This window comes from Lissotriton helveticus, chromosome 4_1 (assembly GCF_964261635.1).
Source record: "Lissotriton helveticus chromosome 4_1, aLisHel1.1, whole genome shotgun sequence".
Lineage (NCBI taxonomy): Eukaryota > Metazoa > Chordata > Amphibia > Caudata > Salamandridae > Lissotriton > Lissotriton helveticus.
The window spans coordinates 201,487,881-201,504,097 of record NC_136063.1 but is presented as its reverse complement, the minus strand read 5'-3'; the positions used below and the strand labels follow the sequence as shown (position 1 = coordinate 201,504,097).

Genomic DNA, 16,217 nt, shown 5'->3' with positions numbered 1-16,217 from the left:
AATATGAAAAAAAATCATATCTGTGAATTTTAGTATCAGCGAAAATTTTACCCAACTGTTGTACAGCGACACGTATCGTCATACATGTGCCCTCACAACAACACAGGTGAACTCGTAATAATTTCTTAAGCAGCAACATAAAACATAAAACATGCAAAAAACGCACAAAACGGACGTCAAGCCATCAGATATACTCGCTGTAAAACAATAGCATATATAAATGAGCGGTGACGTATAATACTGTGTCAGGTTTAAAATCCTTACCCTCCTTTTTGACAGTAGATCACCAATTAGTGGGTATCTGCTGTCAAATACAACTGAGAGGCACATAGAACCAGCAAGAACAATTCATGATAGAACCAAATACACACAAACATGAAAAACGCATGGACATTTCTTTCAAAAGGAGTTGCGCAAAAAAAAAAAATTCTCATTTCAGCCAACCAAACTCACGTGTCTTGTTAGGCTTAAAATCCCCCAGAGCAATCCATGAATGATCTGTGAGCAGAAGCGAAGAGAAAATATACACAGCACACAAAATAGAGACATTTTTCATAATAAACAGACATCAATTATAACTTTTAAGCAGAAGACAAAACATGATACACATTAACAAACACAAAAATAAATTTCCATTACTTAACTGTTACCATCTTGTCAGTCACCTTGCAACATGAAGCCCTTCCACTTTGAAAAATACTTCTCAATTGGCAAATCGTTCTTACTTATTCATGTAGGCTTCAAAATTTTAGTGAAAGGCTGCATCTTATTTTTTTGTCTAAGACTTAATGTAACACTTCGTTTTCTGTCAAATAAAAGCGACTAGCAGACATTCTTTTTTAGAGCAGAAATACAAATGTCATAATGTTGGAACTTTTAAAGAAACCTTTTTTTATATTTCCCTTTGGAATTAAGTTCTTTAATTTTATTGATGTTCTTATGGGGGAACCAGAAATCCCACCTTTCAGAGGCCTGTTTAGCAAGGTCATTCTGCATTTCGCAGAGACAAGGCTCGAATTTAAAAGGGTCACAAATGTCAACATGGCAGTCTCCTCCATTGTTTACAGGAAAACTAAAGATCGCATCTTAGCGCAACTTGAAAAGCCTGTTCTCCTAGCCCACAATTTCTGCTCATTCCGAGGCTGACAAAGACAGAAGGCCTACTATATTTACTGTGAATGATTCACACATACCAGTTTTTAGAACACATGTTTGCTACCACCCTATACAACGGTACTCATTTTAGCAACCTAACATGGATGAACGCCTAAATGGACCCCGCTAAAGTTAGAACCTTCAACCCTGGTATTAAACACAAACCTCTGCACCGGGCACATTGGCTCACTGAGCTTATGACAAACAACCTTAATAACAACTCGCAAGCTTGTATTATACACAAATGTATGCATTTACTGAAGCCAGAGATACTTTCAAGCTATGGTAAATGACAAGAATGCTGTGTTAAAAATCCATTTAACTCAATTTCGACTTATCTTTGGGGCACTTAAAAATAAAAATCCTACAATTATATTACTTAATAATCATCCTCAGAATGTGCTTTACAGATTGCAAAGATTGGACATTGAGCATATCACATCTAATTCCTTTGAAAAAATGAGTTTTTACGCCTGCGCCAAGTGAAAACCAACATGCAAATTACCTAATTATACAGTGACACATAACTTAAATCAAATTTTAATACTAGGAGGTCATAGTATAAGTATTAAGCTTTATAAATATCAAAAAACGATTTTAAAAAGCACTTTTTTTTTTTTCAAAATAATTTTTCCATAATTAATAATTTTTCGTTCAATGAAACCAATTATCTGTTTTTAGGATAATTCCACATATAAAGGTAAGCTGCATCCCTTGCCTATCATTTTAGATGCATTCATTTATGCGCCTAAGCACAAAAGCCTAACTTAAAACATGACATTTTTCGCGCTATTTTTTAAAGGACAATCAGTATTTAGCAACAGAACCAGAAATATACTTCGAAAAAAAATGCTTAAAGAGAGGAAAACCGCAATTGGAGTGTCTTCCAGTGATACAAAGTTATGAACCTTATTTTTGTAACCCTCTAAAACACTATTCTGAAATGAAAAAGTCCAACTGTGCTAAATAAACATTCCGATGCCATTCATGGCCTTCGAAAAACAGCATCTGCTGCCTTAACGGCAGGAAAGGCCCTGCACAGTGCTGAAACCTGAGCACGCTTTCAGTCTTACTGAAAACAGACATTTCAAGTTTTAAAAATGCGCGTGCAATAAGATGCATTTAAATCTAGCAAAAATTCACTTTAGCTGAAGTGCTTGCCTTTTACATGTACTACAATGCATGTAAGTAAAAAAATGCTATAAATTCGTTTTGCTACAAAACACACAATTATTTTTGAGGCCCTTCATATTCTTAGTGAATGTGGATTTTAACTTTATCTATTTTAAGCATTTAACAGTTTGCACATATGCGTTTTTGCTTAGTCTGTAAATTGAATAGCAACATATAGCCATAGTAAATTGCTGGAGTGTTATTTAATTTCTACTTAATATTAATTAATCTGACATTTTACTTAACAGACTGAAAACATCAAGAAACCCACAACCACACATTGAGCTCATTGCAGACATAAAGAGAAAGAATGCAAACACTCAGGACACACAATACAGCGCCGTAGCTATTGTTTCATAAATTGTGCCATCGCAATTCACATACTGAAGTTACACTAATGAGAAAAACCACATAGACATTGAAACACACATTGAGCCCACAAATCAACACTCAGGACGAAAACAAAGGACAGCCTACAGACTGTACCCAAACCAAACCATTTGTAAATACTAGCTGTAAGTCATATTTACAAAAAACACGTCTCAATAGGGTTCCAAAAGACTGCAAAAATCACAGCCCAACAGGCTGCTGTATGTGCACGAAGCCACAATACACTTAATTCACTAGCTTTGGCTAGCAGAACACCAAAAATCGTTCTGCATATCTTCATTCACAAAACTGCGCAGAACAAAGGATCCTTGTTTTGTATTATGTCATATTTTAATTCCCTGGGGATACAAAATCACCAAGGAAGAAATATGTTTTTAAATCTAAACCTATTTAGATATTCTCTTTAGGGGAAACTAGCTAATCCAAACGTATACAAAGTTGGCCAATACAATGCTCCAAATCTGCTAAGATCAGGCATCTTATAGCTCACTAATCTAGCTTCAAACTTCAAGGGGCTATCTCTATCGCTACACTCGTAAATATACAAGACCCTCGGTTTTTGAAAATTGCAATATTCAAATAAAACTAAGGACAAAACCAAACTAAGAACCAACCTAAGGAACCAAAGAACAAAGGACTGGGAGCGACCCACTTATACTTAACTCTTACTTTTACTAATCAAAAGGTTATACAAATTCTAACTGTCAATTTCTACATGACCTAATGGTCTTTTTAAGAATACTCACGCCAAAAAGGTTCTCAGTCAGGAGTGACATCATGTGGAGGATCAAAATCAGGAAGATCAGAAATATACTGGGCTGCAGAATCAAAGAATCTCCAGAATCCCTGTGCACAGAGTACCTTCTTAGTAGAATCCTGTTCTGTCCTCCTCAGTAGATTTCAGTCTCCTGACATGATCACTCCCACAGAAAGTCACTTCTCTGATGAGCCCCGCGTTGGCTGCGCCATTTGAAGTACTGAGATTTTCGTTCTCAGGGAATACTTACTAATATAACAAAGAACTTGGCACAGAAGCTGTAATATGAAAAGACGTCTTTATTAAACTTAACATAGTGAGGCCACGTCACACAGAAGCCGTAGCAACTGAATGAGGTAGTCTGAGGAATACAGAGGACAGAGGCCTTTTATATGTTTTTAGCGTTACATGACTCAGTACAAAAAGTAAGGGGCAGTCCTAGGTTTTGCAAGCATGCAAAACCCAACATTCCTTCTTACACAAGCTGCACAAACCCATAATAAAAACGGGCACCTCCCCATCGTAAACAGGCCATAAAGAAAGGAGTAGAGACCGGCGTGAGTAAGATAAGACATAGTTGTGTGCAATAAAGGTTTATGATCTCCTGTGCCTTGATGCTTAATCTTGATCAGCTACTGGGAAAGGAACTGGTCGAACAGGTTTGGCTTCGGGCAGTGGAGTCCGCTTGCCCAGGTCACACAGAAGTCAGCTGAAGGTGTACGTGTCCTTAAGACTCGCTTGGCCTTAGTCATCGGCCTATGTGAGGGCAACCACAAAATGGCTGCTGTGCACAAAATGGAACCCGGGGGTTCAGGACGGAATCCCTGATTTAATGGTGATCTTGCCACTCAAACGTGACGAAAATACATGCACACCTTGCTTTCGTCATTTTTGGTCTGATGTTACCAAAATCGTCATAATTCGACTAATTAAATAACACGGGTTCAGAATTTTCAGTACCACAGAAGGTAGAGTGTTGGGTAAACCTGAGGGGGGCCTTGAAACTGATATTAGGCTGTGACAAAACCGTAGTTTTAAGGTACAATCCACATGAGCAGGTGAACCCCAAGTACAGGCTTCTAGGGACTGCTGTAGTTGCTATTCCCTATCCCGCCATGCGAAGACAAAAACTTGTTTAACTTAGCACTTTTTTTATTCTGCACATTTGCACTTTAATGACGCGAAGTTTTGCACTTTTTCAAGGGGAAAAACATTGTCCATTTAGTATTGTGACTATACTCGCTTTGGACTTTAAACGAGCACTTTACTTGCCTATAGCGATTTATCTATGAGAATTCCAACTGGCTGCATTGCAAATTTCAATTAAACCATTAGGGAAAAGGCCAGTCCTCGACCAGCTATCTCAACCCATTTAACATTTGTAGTTGGCTTTTACATCTCTTTAGTTAGGAAAGGAAGTAAAAAAATGTGAAGGTCTAGTAACAAGATGCCTAATAGCTGAAGTCGATGTATGACCAATTGTTTTAGCTTCTTTTGTATTCATGTTTACTCTTTCTGTATTGCATGATTAGATCATATTTATGATTTTAATTGACTAATAAACTATCATTATTATTATTATTATTATTAGAGTGAAATCATAATGATCCCAGTTTATGATACAGAAAAATCACAAGTGATAGCTGGATGGTTTTATGCTGTAAGTGTAACATTGTTTTTTCAGTTCCCATGATGGTTCCAAAAACTACATCGGAAACACTCAAGCACAGGATTAATCCTTCAGCTGGAGAGACTGTCTTACAGTCAGTAGACGTCCTACTGTACACTCCAGGTACTGCAATATATTTTTACAGTGCATGAGTGTCCTCCTTTTAAATTTCAGTACTTGTTCTAACCCAGAGTAACGTGGTTTACTCACTCGTCAGAATAATAAAAATCAAATCCAAGATCTAGAGTACACTGTATACTGTAATTTACATTCAATTGATGATGTTATTTAGCATTTTCTTGCAACACTTAATGCCACAAATTTAATTTCTCTCAGAGTAATCAAATGAATCCATTAAATACACATTCATGACCATAGAGATTTTTGTCCTCAAAGTTCTGTCAAATGAAAGTCCGAATTTAAAGATGGAAGTATTTCTTGTAGTTGAGTATTCTAGTAAGGGAGGAAGTTGTCCTGCACCTTATCCAAGAGCAGATTGAGTGGACCCACCTGGAGTGACTGTGTCACTGCATCTTATGGTCTGACTTTAGTTGTAGAACTCAAATCTTTGTTTTCCTCTGTCCTCCCTGCATGCAACAGTGTTCTGGAGCCAATGACAGCGTGGCTGGGATTAGGCATTGGCAATCTCTTAGCCCTATCACGCAAGCCCTCTAATCACCTCTGAATTTATTCTTCAGGTTTATGTAAGATCAGGTTTTAGCAGAACTACACGTGTCTGTGTGTGCATAGTTGCAACGGTGTGGTGATGACTCCTCTGTAGTAATGGTTTTGATTCTTATTCAACAGGGCGATTTTTGTTTTAGTTCGTGTAATATGCTTTGACACGTTGATTAACTTGCACGCAATTTGGTAGCAACATGTCTCATGTTCATCCGGTTCTCCATTCCATGTTCGGATCTCAGTACTCAAGATGGTCGAAGGTTGTCGAGGCCAATCCAGTTGCTTAGGTGTATATAAGTACATGTCTACTGTCTGTCAAATTGAAAACTACTAGCCAGCTATACACCGTTTCCATAATTATGGTACTTTTTTAGTTTGAAATCTTTTTATTGAGCTTTAACAACAAGATGCAGTGTGATATCTGGCCGGAGTCATAGGCCAATAGCTATCATTTTGCTTCGCAGAGCATCGAGGTAACAAACCCGAAAACAAAAATAGGAAAAATAGGAACTTCACCACCCCCTTCCCTCTCCTCTCCTGTCTCCTCCCCGGTTCCAGACATCTGAGTAATAAGATGAGAAACGGACCCAGCTCTCCACAGCACCTGGGGATAGTGTCTAATTTGCGTTGTGACCTAGGGAAGGCGAAGCAGCCGCAGGTATCAAGGGCAGGACAGCTTGCGGAATTCGGTGAACAATAGGGAAACAAAGGAGCGCCACACATCAGCGAAGGAGGCCCCATCCCCCTGGAGCGAGGTGGTGATACGCTCCATGCCCAGAACATACCACAGTCAGTGCAGCCATCCTTGTATATTTGGTATATTGTCTTTGCCCTAATGTGATAGAATATTTTGTAAATGCTGCCCCTAGGGCTATACCTATTTGCTTGCCTTTGCGATGCTAAGGGGATAAGTAAGTCTATCAGATACCCCCAGGACCACATGCGCAGGGAAGCGGAGGAGTGTAGTGTCAAAGTGGCTGTCGATCTCGTTCAGCACCTGTGTCCAATAAGTAGTGAGCGTAGGGCATCCCCTCAACAGGTGTAGGAGTGTGCTTTCAGAGTCACACCCCCTCCAGTAAGTGGGAGAGGGATCAGGATCACTCTTGTGAAGTCGGGAAGGTGTGAGGTACCAGTATGTCATGATCGTAGTAGCCGTTTCAATGCTGTTTATATTACGCGCTGAGTGTCGGACTCAGTAATAAATATCCGTTCATTCTTTGGGGGTCAGCGTCTGATCTAGTTTAGCCTCCCAACGTCTTTGGCCGGCTGACCTGACCAACTGTTCAGGGGGGCACAGAATGTGGTAGAGTTCAGTGATGAGTTGCTTGGTGGATGTTTTGGAAAGCAGCCATCACTCATACTTGGAGGGGGTACCTCCTCGTTCCCGGGCGGACCTGGGGTTGCATGACCCATTGTCGTATTTGCAGGTAATGGTAGCGCTCTGTTTCTGGCACACGGAAGTCGGTCTTGAAATCCTCAAAGCAAAGGGGGCCTTCAACATAAAAAAAAATGCCCTACAGACCTGTGTCCCGCTCTATCCAAATGGCGGAACACGTCCCAATTAAGGCCCGGAGAGAAATCCTGGTTTTCTGTAATGGAAGTGAGAGGAGAGGGGAAGGTCGTCAAACCATTGCGGGTGGCTGTCGCGTCCCAGGCTGTCAGTGTGGTGCGGGCTACTGGAGATCCATATAGCCCCGGAGGTCTACTAACCTTGTGCAGGAAGGGAATCTTCCAGAGAGCCATCTTCGCGAGTGCTTGCTCCATGAAGAGCCAGCGCTTCTCAGATTCCGACTGGCCCACTCTAGGAGGGCCCTCAGTTGTGCTGCCTTGTAATAGCTGTCGAGATCCAGTGTCCCAAACCCCCCTTCTACATGGGGCCAGTAGCTCAACTCCCTGTTCAGTCGTGATCTCATGTCCGCCCAAACAATTCAAGCAAGCCGGGCCGAAGAAGGCTGTGATGCCAGAAACCGGTCCCCGGAAGCTTGTTTCCTTCCCAGTATAAGAATTGGTGATTCAAGCAAGCCGGGCCGAAGAAGGCTGTGATGCCAGAAACCGGTCCCCGGAAGCTTGTTTCCTTCCCAGTATAAGAATTGGCTTGGTAGTTTGGTTTGCCCTAGATTCAAGCAAGCCGGGCCGAAGAAGGCTGTGATGCCAGAAACCGGTCCCCGGAAGCTTGTTTCCTTCCCAGTATAAGAATTGGCTTGGTAGTTTGGTTTGCCCTGTTCCCATCATGCACTGGGACAGGAACAGACTAATTTGCATATAGCCAGGTTCTGAGCTGGGATGGTGCAGTGAGCTAAAAAACGGTGATGGATTAAAACCATGATCTCTTGACTTGGTAAGAGTATTCTGCATCATTCAGAAGCTCTGTCCATCACCACCCCCCTTTTCCAAAATCGCCCAAACAAAGGAGTCAGTCAAGGGGGATTCCACCGGAAGGGTTTGGAAAAGGTATAGGATTCTGAGCAGTATGCTCATTTTAAGGGCCGCTATCCTACCCTGCCATGAAAGGTTGAATGGTCGCCACCTCTGGAGCTCCTGTCTAGTTTTGCGCAATAGCCGATTATAGTTGAGAGAGTTTGTCTCAACTATGGATAAGGACAACAGAATGCCCAGGTAGGGCATAGCTTTTTGGTCCCATTGAGTAGGGCACGTATGGTCCAGGGCGGTAATGGTAGTCTGCTTCAGAGAGAAGCTCAATGCTTTGTACTTGGCTACATTTACCTTGAAGCCAGAGGCCGCTGCAAATTCCTCCAGTTCAGCCAGAAATGCTGGGACGGAGGTGCGAGAGGACTCGAGTGTTGCAACCACATCGTCCGCATATAGGCTAACGGTGTGACGCTCTCCTCCGAAGAGGATTCCCTGGATCAGCCAGTTCTCCGTATCCCCCGGGCCAGCACTCCATATAGAGAGCGAATAGTAAAGGGGAAAGTGGGCAGCCCTGCCGCGTACCTTTGGTGATATTAAAAGGTGCAGAGGTAAAACCATTCACTCTAACAGTATCTGATGGGTGACTATAGCCACTGAAGATCCACCTTCGAAAGCGACGACCAAACCCAAATTTCTCCAGGACAGTCTCTAAGAAGGGCCAGTGAACCCTATCAAAAGCATTCTCAGCGTCTACTGAGAGGAAGACGCGTTCCTCGGACTGCTGGTGGGATTTGTCTAGGAGGTGTAATAACCGTCTGGTATTATCTCTGCACTGCCTGGTTGCGACAAAGCCCGCCTGGTCTGGGTCTATCAGGCCCGGCATCATAGGCCCTAGTCTTGCCACGAGGAGCCCCGTGAAAATCTTGAAGTCAATGTTTAGGAGAGATATCGGCCTGTATGAGGCACAATATCTATTCTTTCCCAGGTTTGGGTATTACTGCTACTGACGCTAAAAGCATGGTAGGCGGCAGTTCCCAGGAGACGTCATTGGAATTGAAAAGTCGCGATAATATGGGGGCCCCAAGGGGACAAAAAGTTTTATAGAAAAGGGCAGTAAACCCACCCGGTCCGGGGGATTTAAGAAGTTTAAGTCTGCACTTAGCCGAGATAACCTCTTCAGGCCTAATGGGGTAATCTAGGGTGGCTGCCTGATGTTCCGTCAGCTTGGTAAGTGTGACGTCCTGGCAGTACCTAGAAGGGTTTTGGTCGGGCAGCGGCTGTGTGGAGTACAGGGTGGCATAGAAATCTCGAAATGTGTCGGCTATGTCCTCGCCACGTGTATGCTCCGCACCCTCGGCAGTCAGGATGAGGGGAATTGTTGCAACCTGTCTCTGCTCACGCAGTTTATGGGCTAATAAGCGGCCACATCTGTCCCCGCCAGCATTAAATGCATGCTTCAACCAAAGCGCTGCACATTCCGCCCCGTCGAGGTCAAGACTGGCCAGTTGTGTCCTGGCCGCTTTTAGTTTCCGCCAAACTCCAGGGGCTCTCGTCCTTTTATGGATCCCTTCCAATTCTAGCACTTGTTCAGTAAGCTCGTCCCTCTCTTCTTTACGGGCCTTATTGTCTGCAGCAGAGGTGGCTATGAGGTCCCCCACGGGCCATTAATTTAGGCGTGTATCCCAAAGGGAAATGATGGAAGTGTTGTGTGTGTCATTTATAACTAAAGTTTTCTAACGTTTTTGTGAAGCGTGCCACTACTTCAGGGCAACGTAGGAGTGCGTCTCTAAGTTGCCATGAATGTGGCAGACTAATGAGGGGGGGAACAGTAGGGTCATGGTCAGGGCCACGTGGTCTGAAAGTGTTTGAGGTTCAATGACTGATGATTGCTCCATTGGGAGGAGAGAGCGAGACATCAGGAAGTAGTCGAGCTGTGCGTAAGTTCCCATGCATGGGAGTAAAAGGTGTAGTCATGCGTATGAAGATGTAGGTACCGCCATGTGTCCACTAACACTAGCTCATGTAACCATTGCCTGTGGGTTTCTGAAAGAGCCCCCGTTAACCCCTGCCCCGCTGTGCAGAGCGATCGAGCTGACTGTCGAACACGATATTCCTCGGTCCTGTGCGGAGGTCAGGTCGCCTATTGTTTTGTGTAAGAAGGCTTCCTGGCAAACTTTAGGAGCGTGGATAGCAGCCAATGTGAAGCTATGCCCCCCCCCCCACCTTGGGCCGCGTGCATTGACTTGATGGATCCTGCGCGGGTTCCTCAGTGCCCATGAGTTTGTAGGCTCCTTGGAGTGAACAGATTTGTCTCGGCTCCCCTTAGTAGGAAAAGATCAGCCTGAATGGGTGCCCCCAGGAATATCGTATGCCAGAGTCTGAGTGAAGCGTGATCGGGTGGAAGGACTTGCGTTTAAGCAGCGCAAAGGCAGCGAAGTCCTAGAATAAGATGGGTGTCTGACCTTGGTACGTGAAGTTGATCTTCCATCGAGACTCGCAGAGGATCCTCTCCTTTAGCTGGTAGTCGTGTACACAGGTCAGAATATCTGCAGGGGTGCAGGGGCCTCCCTGCATTGGCCCACCTTATGCGTGTGGTCCAGCTTGATTGCGAACTCCAGGGGTTCCCCTAAAATAGCGTGGAAAAGGACTGCCACAAGGGCCTCAACAGCCCCATCGCTGTTGTCGTGCGTCATGACTCTGATGCGGATGTTGTTCTGACGGGACCTGTTTTCTAAGTCCTCAGTATGAGCCTGGAGGTCTAGGTTTTGCTCCTGCAGCCAGATGACTTCCTTTTGGAGGTTCTCCAGTTCCTCATCTCTTCCCGCTTCGTTCTTACCTAGTGTGTGCACTCGGCCCCCAGCGAGTCCACGTCGTGGCGTACATCCCACAGGTCCGCCTGGAGGTTGCGCTTCAGGTGCCAAGTCATCTCGGAGTGAGAATAGAGACTCCAGGAAGGAGCGGCTAATCGGAGCCTCTGGGCCTTCATTCCCCTCAGTTTTGTCTGCGCCAACTTGGCTCGTCTGGCGCTCCGGCTGCTGAGCAGTCTTAAGCAACAGTTCTTTCACAGATCTGTCCTTTCTGCTCTTGGGGGCCGCCATGGCCTCTGCACTTGTGGGGCCCAGTGCCCAAGCTGGAGCAGAGAGCGCAGTGGTCCGCATGCGGAGAAGGCCGTAAGGAGACGGTAGGAGGCCGCGCCAGGCCGGGGATCACAGCTGGTCGTCTTGCACGCCGACCCCTCGCAGGCGCCTCCGGTCTATAGAGCAGCGGGAACGCTTTACCTGCAAGGGCCTGCTTCTAGGCCCTACCTCCTTCACGCTGCAGAGGAAGCGCCAGTCCTGCAGCTGGCATCTACAAGGCCGCGTTCCTGCGCCAGGGCCTCTGCTGCTGATGTGTGGTCCAAGTAGCAGCAACCTGAGTCCTGGGGGATTCTTGTGGCCGGAACAAGGCGCAGAAGGGGCCCATCGCGTGTCCGGGCCAGGAGCGGCTGCAAACCCAAGAGCAGGGCACCAGAGTCAGATAGGGGTGCTTAGTTCTCTAGTCCGGCCTCAAGGCAGTGTAGGGCCCCCCTAGGAAGGGGAGGGGTTAAGTGCAGTGCGATGGGGGTTCGACTGTCTTTGCTTGCCGGGTTGAAGGATTGTGGCCCCCACCAGAGGGCCCCGCTGCATGCACTCACCTCCGGGCCAGGCAGTTGATCAAGCCAGGCCTCAGGGCCTCTTAGGAATGGCCCCACCCGGCATGCATTCTCCGCCGCCTCCACCAGTCAAACCCCACCAGCTCTCAGCAGGTAAGATGGAGCGGCAACCATGAGCTCCCTAATCAGCAAGAGTGAGCCAACCTAGGATTCGGGAGGCCCGGAGCGCCCCGCAGATTACGAGTGCTGCAGCCACTCCCCCCTCAAGACCATGTGGGAGAGGCCTGCGCACTGTAGTGGAGCTGGGGCCTCATGTGAGTGTTGCGGCCCGTGTTAGCTCTCGCTGCTCCGATCTGGAGTCAGCTGTTGCTCTGGTCGGGGCAGACTATGCAATGCGACAGCCCCCAGGGCTCACAGGGGACCGTTGAGGCGCTCGCTGCCTCCACTGGCTCCGTCGTGGGCTCTCCAGGGGAGACGACAGCGCCGCCGGGTGCTCCCGCTGCAACAGTTCAGCTCAGCCCATGGGTGTTACCGTCTACACAATGTTCCTCCGGCAGCGGCGCACCCCCGGATGATCTCTCAGTTAGTGTCGGTATCCCCATGGTGCCGGGAATGCTATAGTTAGGCCAGGTGGGAGCCAGCGGAGAGCTCCGATGGTGCCTTAGCCATCTTGGCCACGCCCCCCTATGTTACATTTTTTTTCTGTTTTGTTTACATCTGTACAGTAGGATTTGAGTTATTAGAAAACAAATTGTGCCACATCAAATTTAAATACACCTGTATCATAGGTGTGATCCTGAAATCAAATCTTCCAATAATCTGAAGCTCTTTTAGAAATGTTCTAATGGCAAAACACTAACTCTAATACTACCAAACCTTCACAAATAAAATATATCAGCGGTGACATCACCACAATACATAGCACCATAAATCGATAGAGCTTGAACTGCATAGTCTCTTCACTAACTGGTATCAGTCTGGAGAGTCTGCTGTTGAGATGTTTGCTAAGTAAACAGTTTTTCCAGTAATTAGGTTTGCTTCTTAGCTAGGTCAAAAAGTAAGAGCTCAATACGTTCCCCCAGATGGACACTTGTGTTTATATAAGACTTTCATTTTCCAATATTCTTCAGTGGCTCTCATGGAGGCTCAACAAAGCTTTTATTTTATTTATTTTTAAAATTTCTAAAGCGCACAAATACCTTACGGTGTCTCGGCGCTAGAGTTTGCAGATTACGGGGGTTCCACTGACATCTTACTGATTAAAGAGCCAAGTCTTGAGATGTTTTCGAATTGAAAGTAGTGAAGAATGATCTTTGACATAGGAAGGGACCTGATTCCATAATTTTGACGCAGCCACTACAAAACGTCTGTCTCCCCATGTTACCTTTTTTGTGCATGGGATTTGGAGCTGCTGAGCCGAAGATGAACGTAGTGTTCGACTGGGTTTGTACAGTTTGAATGCTCTTTTGAAGAAATCAGGTCCATTGTTGTTCAAGGCCTTGTGGATGATACACATGGCCTTACACTTTATCCGGCTTCTTATTGGTAGCCAGTGGAGCTCACGAATTGTGGGAGAGATAGAAGCGTGCTTGGGTATACCCATGAGAATCCTTGCAGCAGCATTTTGGACAAGCTGTAGTTTGCTCAAAACTTGCTCCTGTGCGTTAAGCAATAGCACCAAGGAGGACATTAGGGTTTTACCTGCAGTTGGGGGAAGAAAAGGGAGCAGTTTCTTCACCATTCTTAGGGTAAAGAAGGAGGCTGAAACCACAGCATTGGCATGGCTAAGGAACGTAAGCTTGTTATCAAAAAGCACGCCCAAGTTTTTCACCTTGGCTACTGGTAGTGGAGGAATTCCCAGTTCCGAAGGCCACCAGACCGGAGACCAAGACGGAGTTAGTTCGCCAAAAACCATCACCTCCGTCTTGTCGGAATTTAACTTTAAGCAATTCCGGTTCATCCATGAACTGATGGCCTTCATGCCCTCCTGAAAGTTCGCTGCCACTGCTTCTCCATTTTTGTGTATCTCCAGGACCAACTGTGTGTCATCGGCATACGATGTTAGACCTATACCGAATGACTTAGTTACCCTCGCCAAGTCCGACACGTAGATGTTAAAAAGTGTCGAACTTAGCGAGGAGCCCTGGGGAACGCCACAAGGGAGAATGAAGTCAGGAGAGCAAAAGCACCCCATCTTCAGGGACTGTACTCTATTGGCCAGGAAAGATGCCAGCGTTGCTCTGGCCCTACCCTGGATGCCAATGGCGGTGACACGGTCGATCAAGATGGTATGATCGACCGTGTCAAAGGCCGCAGATAAGTCCAGGAGTATCAAGATAGCTGCACCACCCCTGTCCATGATTATCCTGACCTCCTCAGCAGCTTTTATCAAAGCAGTCTCCGTCCCATGGCCCATCCTGAAACCAAACTGCGTGTTGTCAAGTAGATCATTCTGATCAATAAAAGTCGACAGCTGTTGGTTCATTACCTTTTCAATTATTTTAGAAGGATAAGGGAGAGAGGCGATAGGACGGTAGTTTTTAGGCTCTAAAGGGTTTAATGCGAGTTTTTTTAAAAGAGGTGTTACAATTGCCTTTTTCCAGATAGGAGGATAAACACCTGTCTGAAATATGGTATAACAGATGTTGCTAAGTACTGGAGCTATTAGGTTGGATACTGATTTAATGATACGTGTAGGGCATGGGTCCAATGATGATCCTGATTTAACGATATTTATGAGCTCCACCATGGACAAAGGTGGAGAAAAAACCTCAATTTGATTTTGGAGATAGAGGGGGAGTCTCCGGGGTGGCAGAGTCAGTAGTCGTTATTTTAGTAAAGTTGTCAAAAATATCCATAACCTTAGCCTGGAAAAAGTCTGCTACCTTATTGCAGAATATTTGGGATGGTTCGATTGGGGGGGGGCTGGAGGATTAGCTAGCTCTTTTACCACCTGGTACAATTGTTTGTTCGAGTTGAGAGCACGTTCTATTTGTGTGCTGTAGAAGGTGCGTTTTTCAGCAGTGATCAACTTTCTGTAGCTAAGCAAGGCATTCTTATAAGTATCTCTGTCGTAGTTGTCATAATACCTGTGCCAACGCCACTCCAAGTTTCTGCAGCGTTGTCTTTCGAGCCTTAGTGACTCCGAAAACCAAGCCGCAGAAGGTTTGGTGCGATTTGGCTGCATTTTTTTATTTGGTGCTAAGTGGTCAAGTGCCTTATATAGCCAGCGTTGGTAGTTCTGGGATGCTTCATGAGAGTCAGATATATCTTCAGGTATCGTGGATTCCAAGATGTTGTGTAGAGCAGTGACGTTGATATTTTTCCAATCGCGACATAGAATCGGAGGGCATGTGCTGGTAGAGGGGTTCTTATGATACTTAGCTGAAATTGTAAATTTGACAGCTAAGTGATCCGTCCAAGTAAGTGGAAGCACTGTAGAGAATGTAATATGGGCGTTGTTAGTGAATAAGCCATCTAAAGTGTGTCCTGCTTGATGAGTGGCTATATTAACCTGCTGTTCTAAGCCAGCGGCCAAAAAGTCAGAGATCAGAGTGTGCGAGTCCTTATCGTTATCATTCTCCAAATGGAAGTTAAAATCTCCCAGTATGGTACAGTCCTGATTAGCAGCTACTGGTTCTAATAAATGATTAAGAGATTTCAAAAAGAGTGTGCGAGAAGTAGGTGGTCGATAAAGGAGAGTTCCTTTAAAAGTTTGTGTAGGAGAGAGAAAGATCGTAAAGGCAAGGGCTTCCGCAAAATTATAATCAAGAGGTTCAGTTTTTATGGCTAGCTTAGCTCGATGTATAATAGCTAGCCCCCCACCTCTTTTCCCTGATGATCTGTCTAGTCTTGTTACCTGGTAACCATCTGGAGTGGCGATTATTAAAATCCGGGCCAGAAGCAAGATCTGCCCAGGTCTCGGTAATAAACATGACGTCAATGTTTTGGCTAGTTATTAATTCCGCGACATCGTTCCTGTGTTTTATGAGGGAGCGTGTGTTTATGAGTATGCAGCTTATGTGTTTGACACTATCGTCTCCAGGAGACGAGACAGAAGGATGTTGGAAGAGGGGTGATATAGTCGTAAACGCGCAGTTTGGACAGCCGTTATGAGAGAAAATATACAGTGAGCCAAAATCAAAATGTTCTATTTTGTTTTATGTTGGTGTGCTGTGCATTGATTATTGCAACCCCACTCAGGAGAAAGCTTTGCCTGTATGCGTGGCTTTTCTAAACACGCCAACCCTGCATCTCTGGCTTAGTGGATAGGCTTGGTTGTCCTGACCTGCCCCTATACACTGTGTTTTCAAAATCATGTACCTTTACAGGTACTAGCTGTGTGCTGATTATCTTGCCTCCTGCACTCACTGCTTTCCACAAGTAAGTGA

General features: G+C 45.2%; 1 protein-coding gene across 1 annotated transcript in view; it reads left to right on the top strand.

Annotated features, from left to right (window-relative positions):
* Positions 1-16,217, top strand: part of DENND3 (DENN domain containing 3) — a 583,137-nt gene that overhangs the window by 504,836 nt on the left and 62,084 nt on the right. Inside the window, exon 17 of the mRNA XM_078686126.1 lies at positions 5,160-5,267. Coding sequence (XP_078542252.1) covers positions 5,160-5,267 — 108 coding nt within the window. The remainder of the gene's footprint in view (positions 1-5,159; positions 5,268-16,217) is intronic.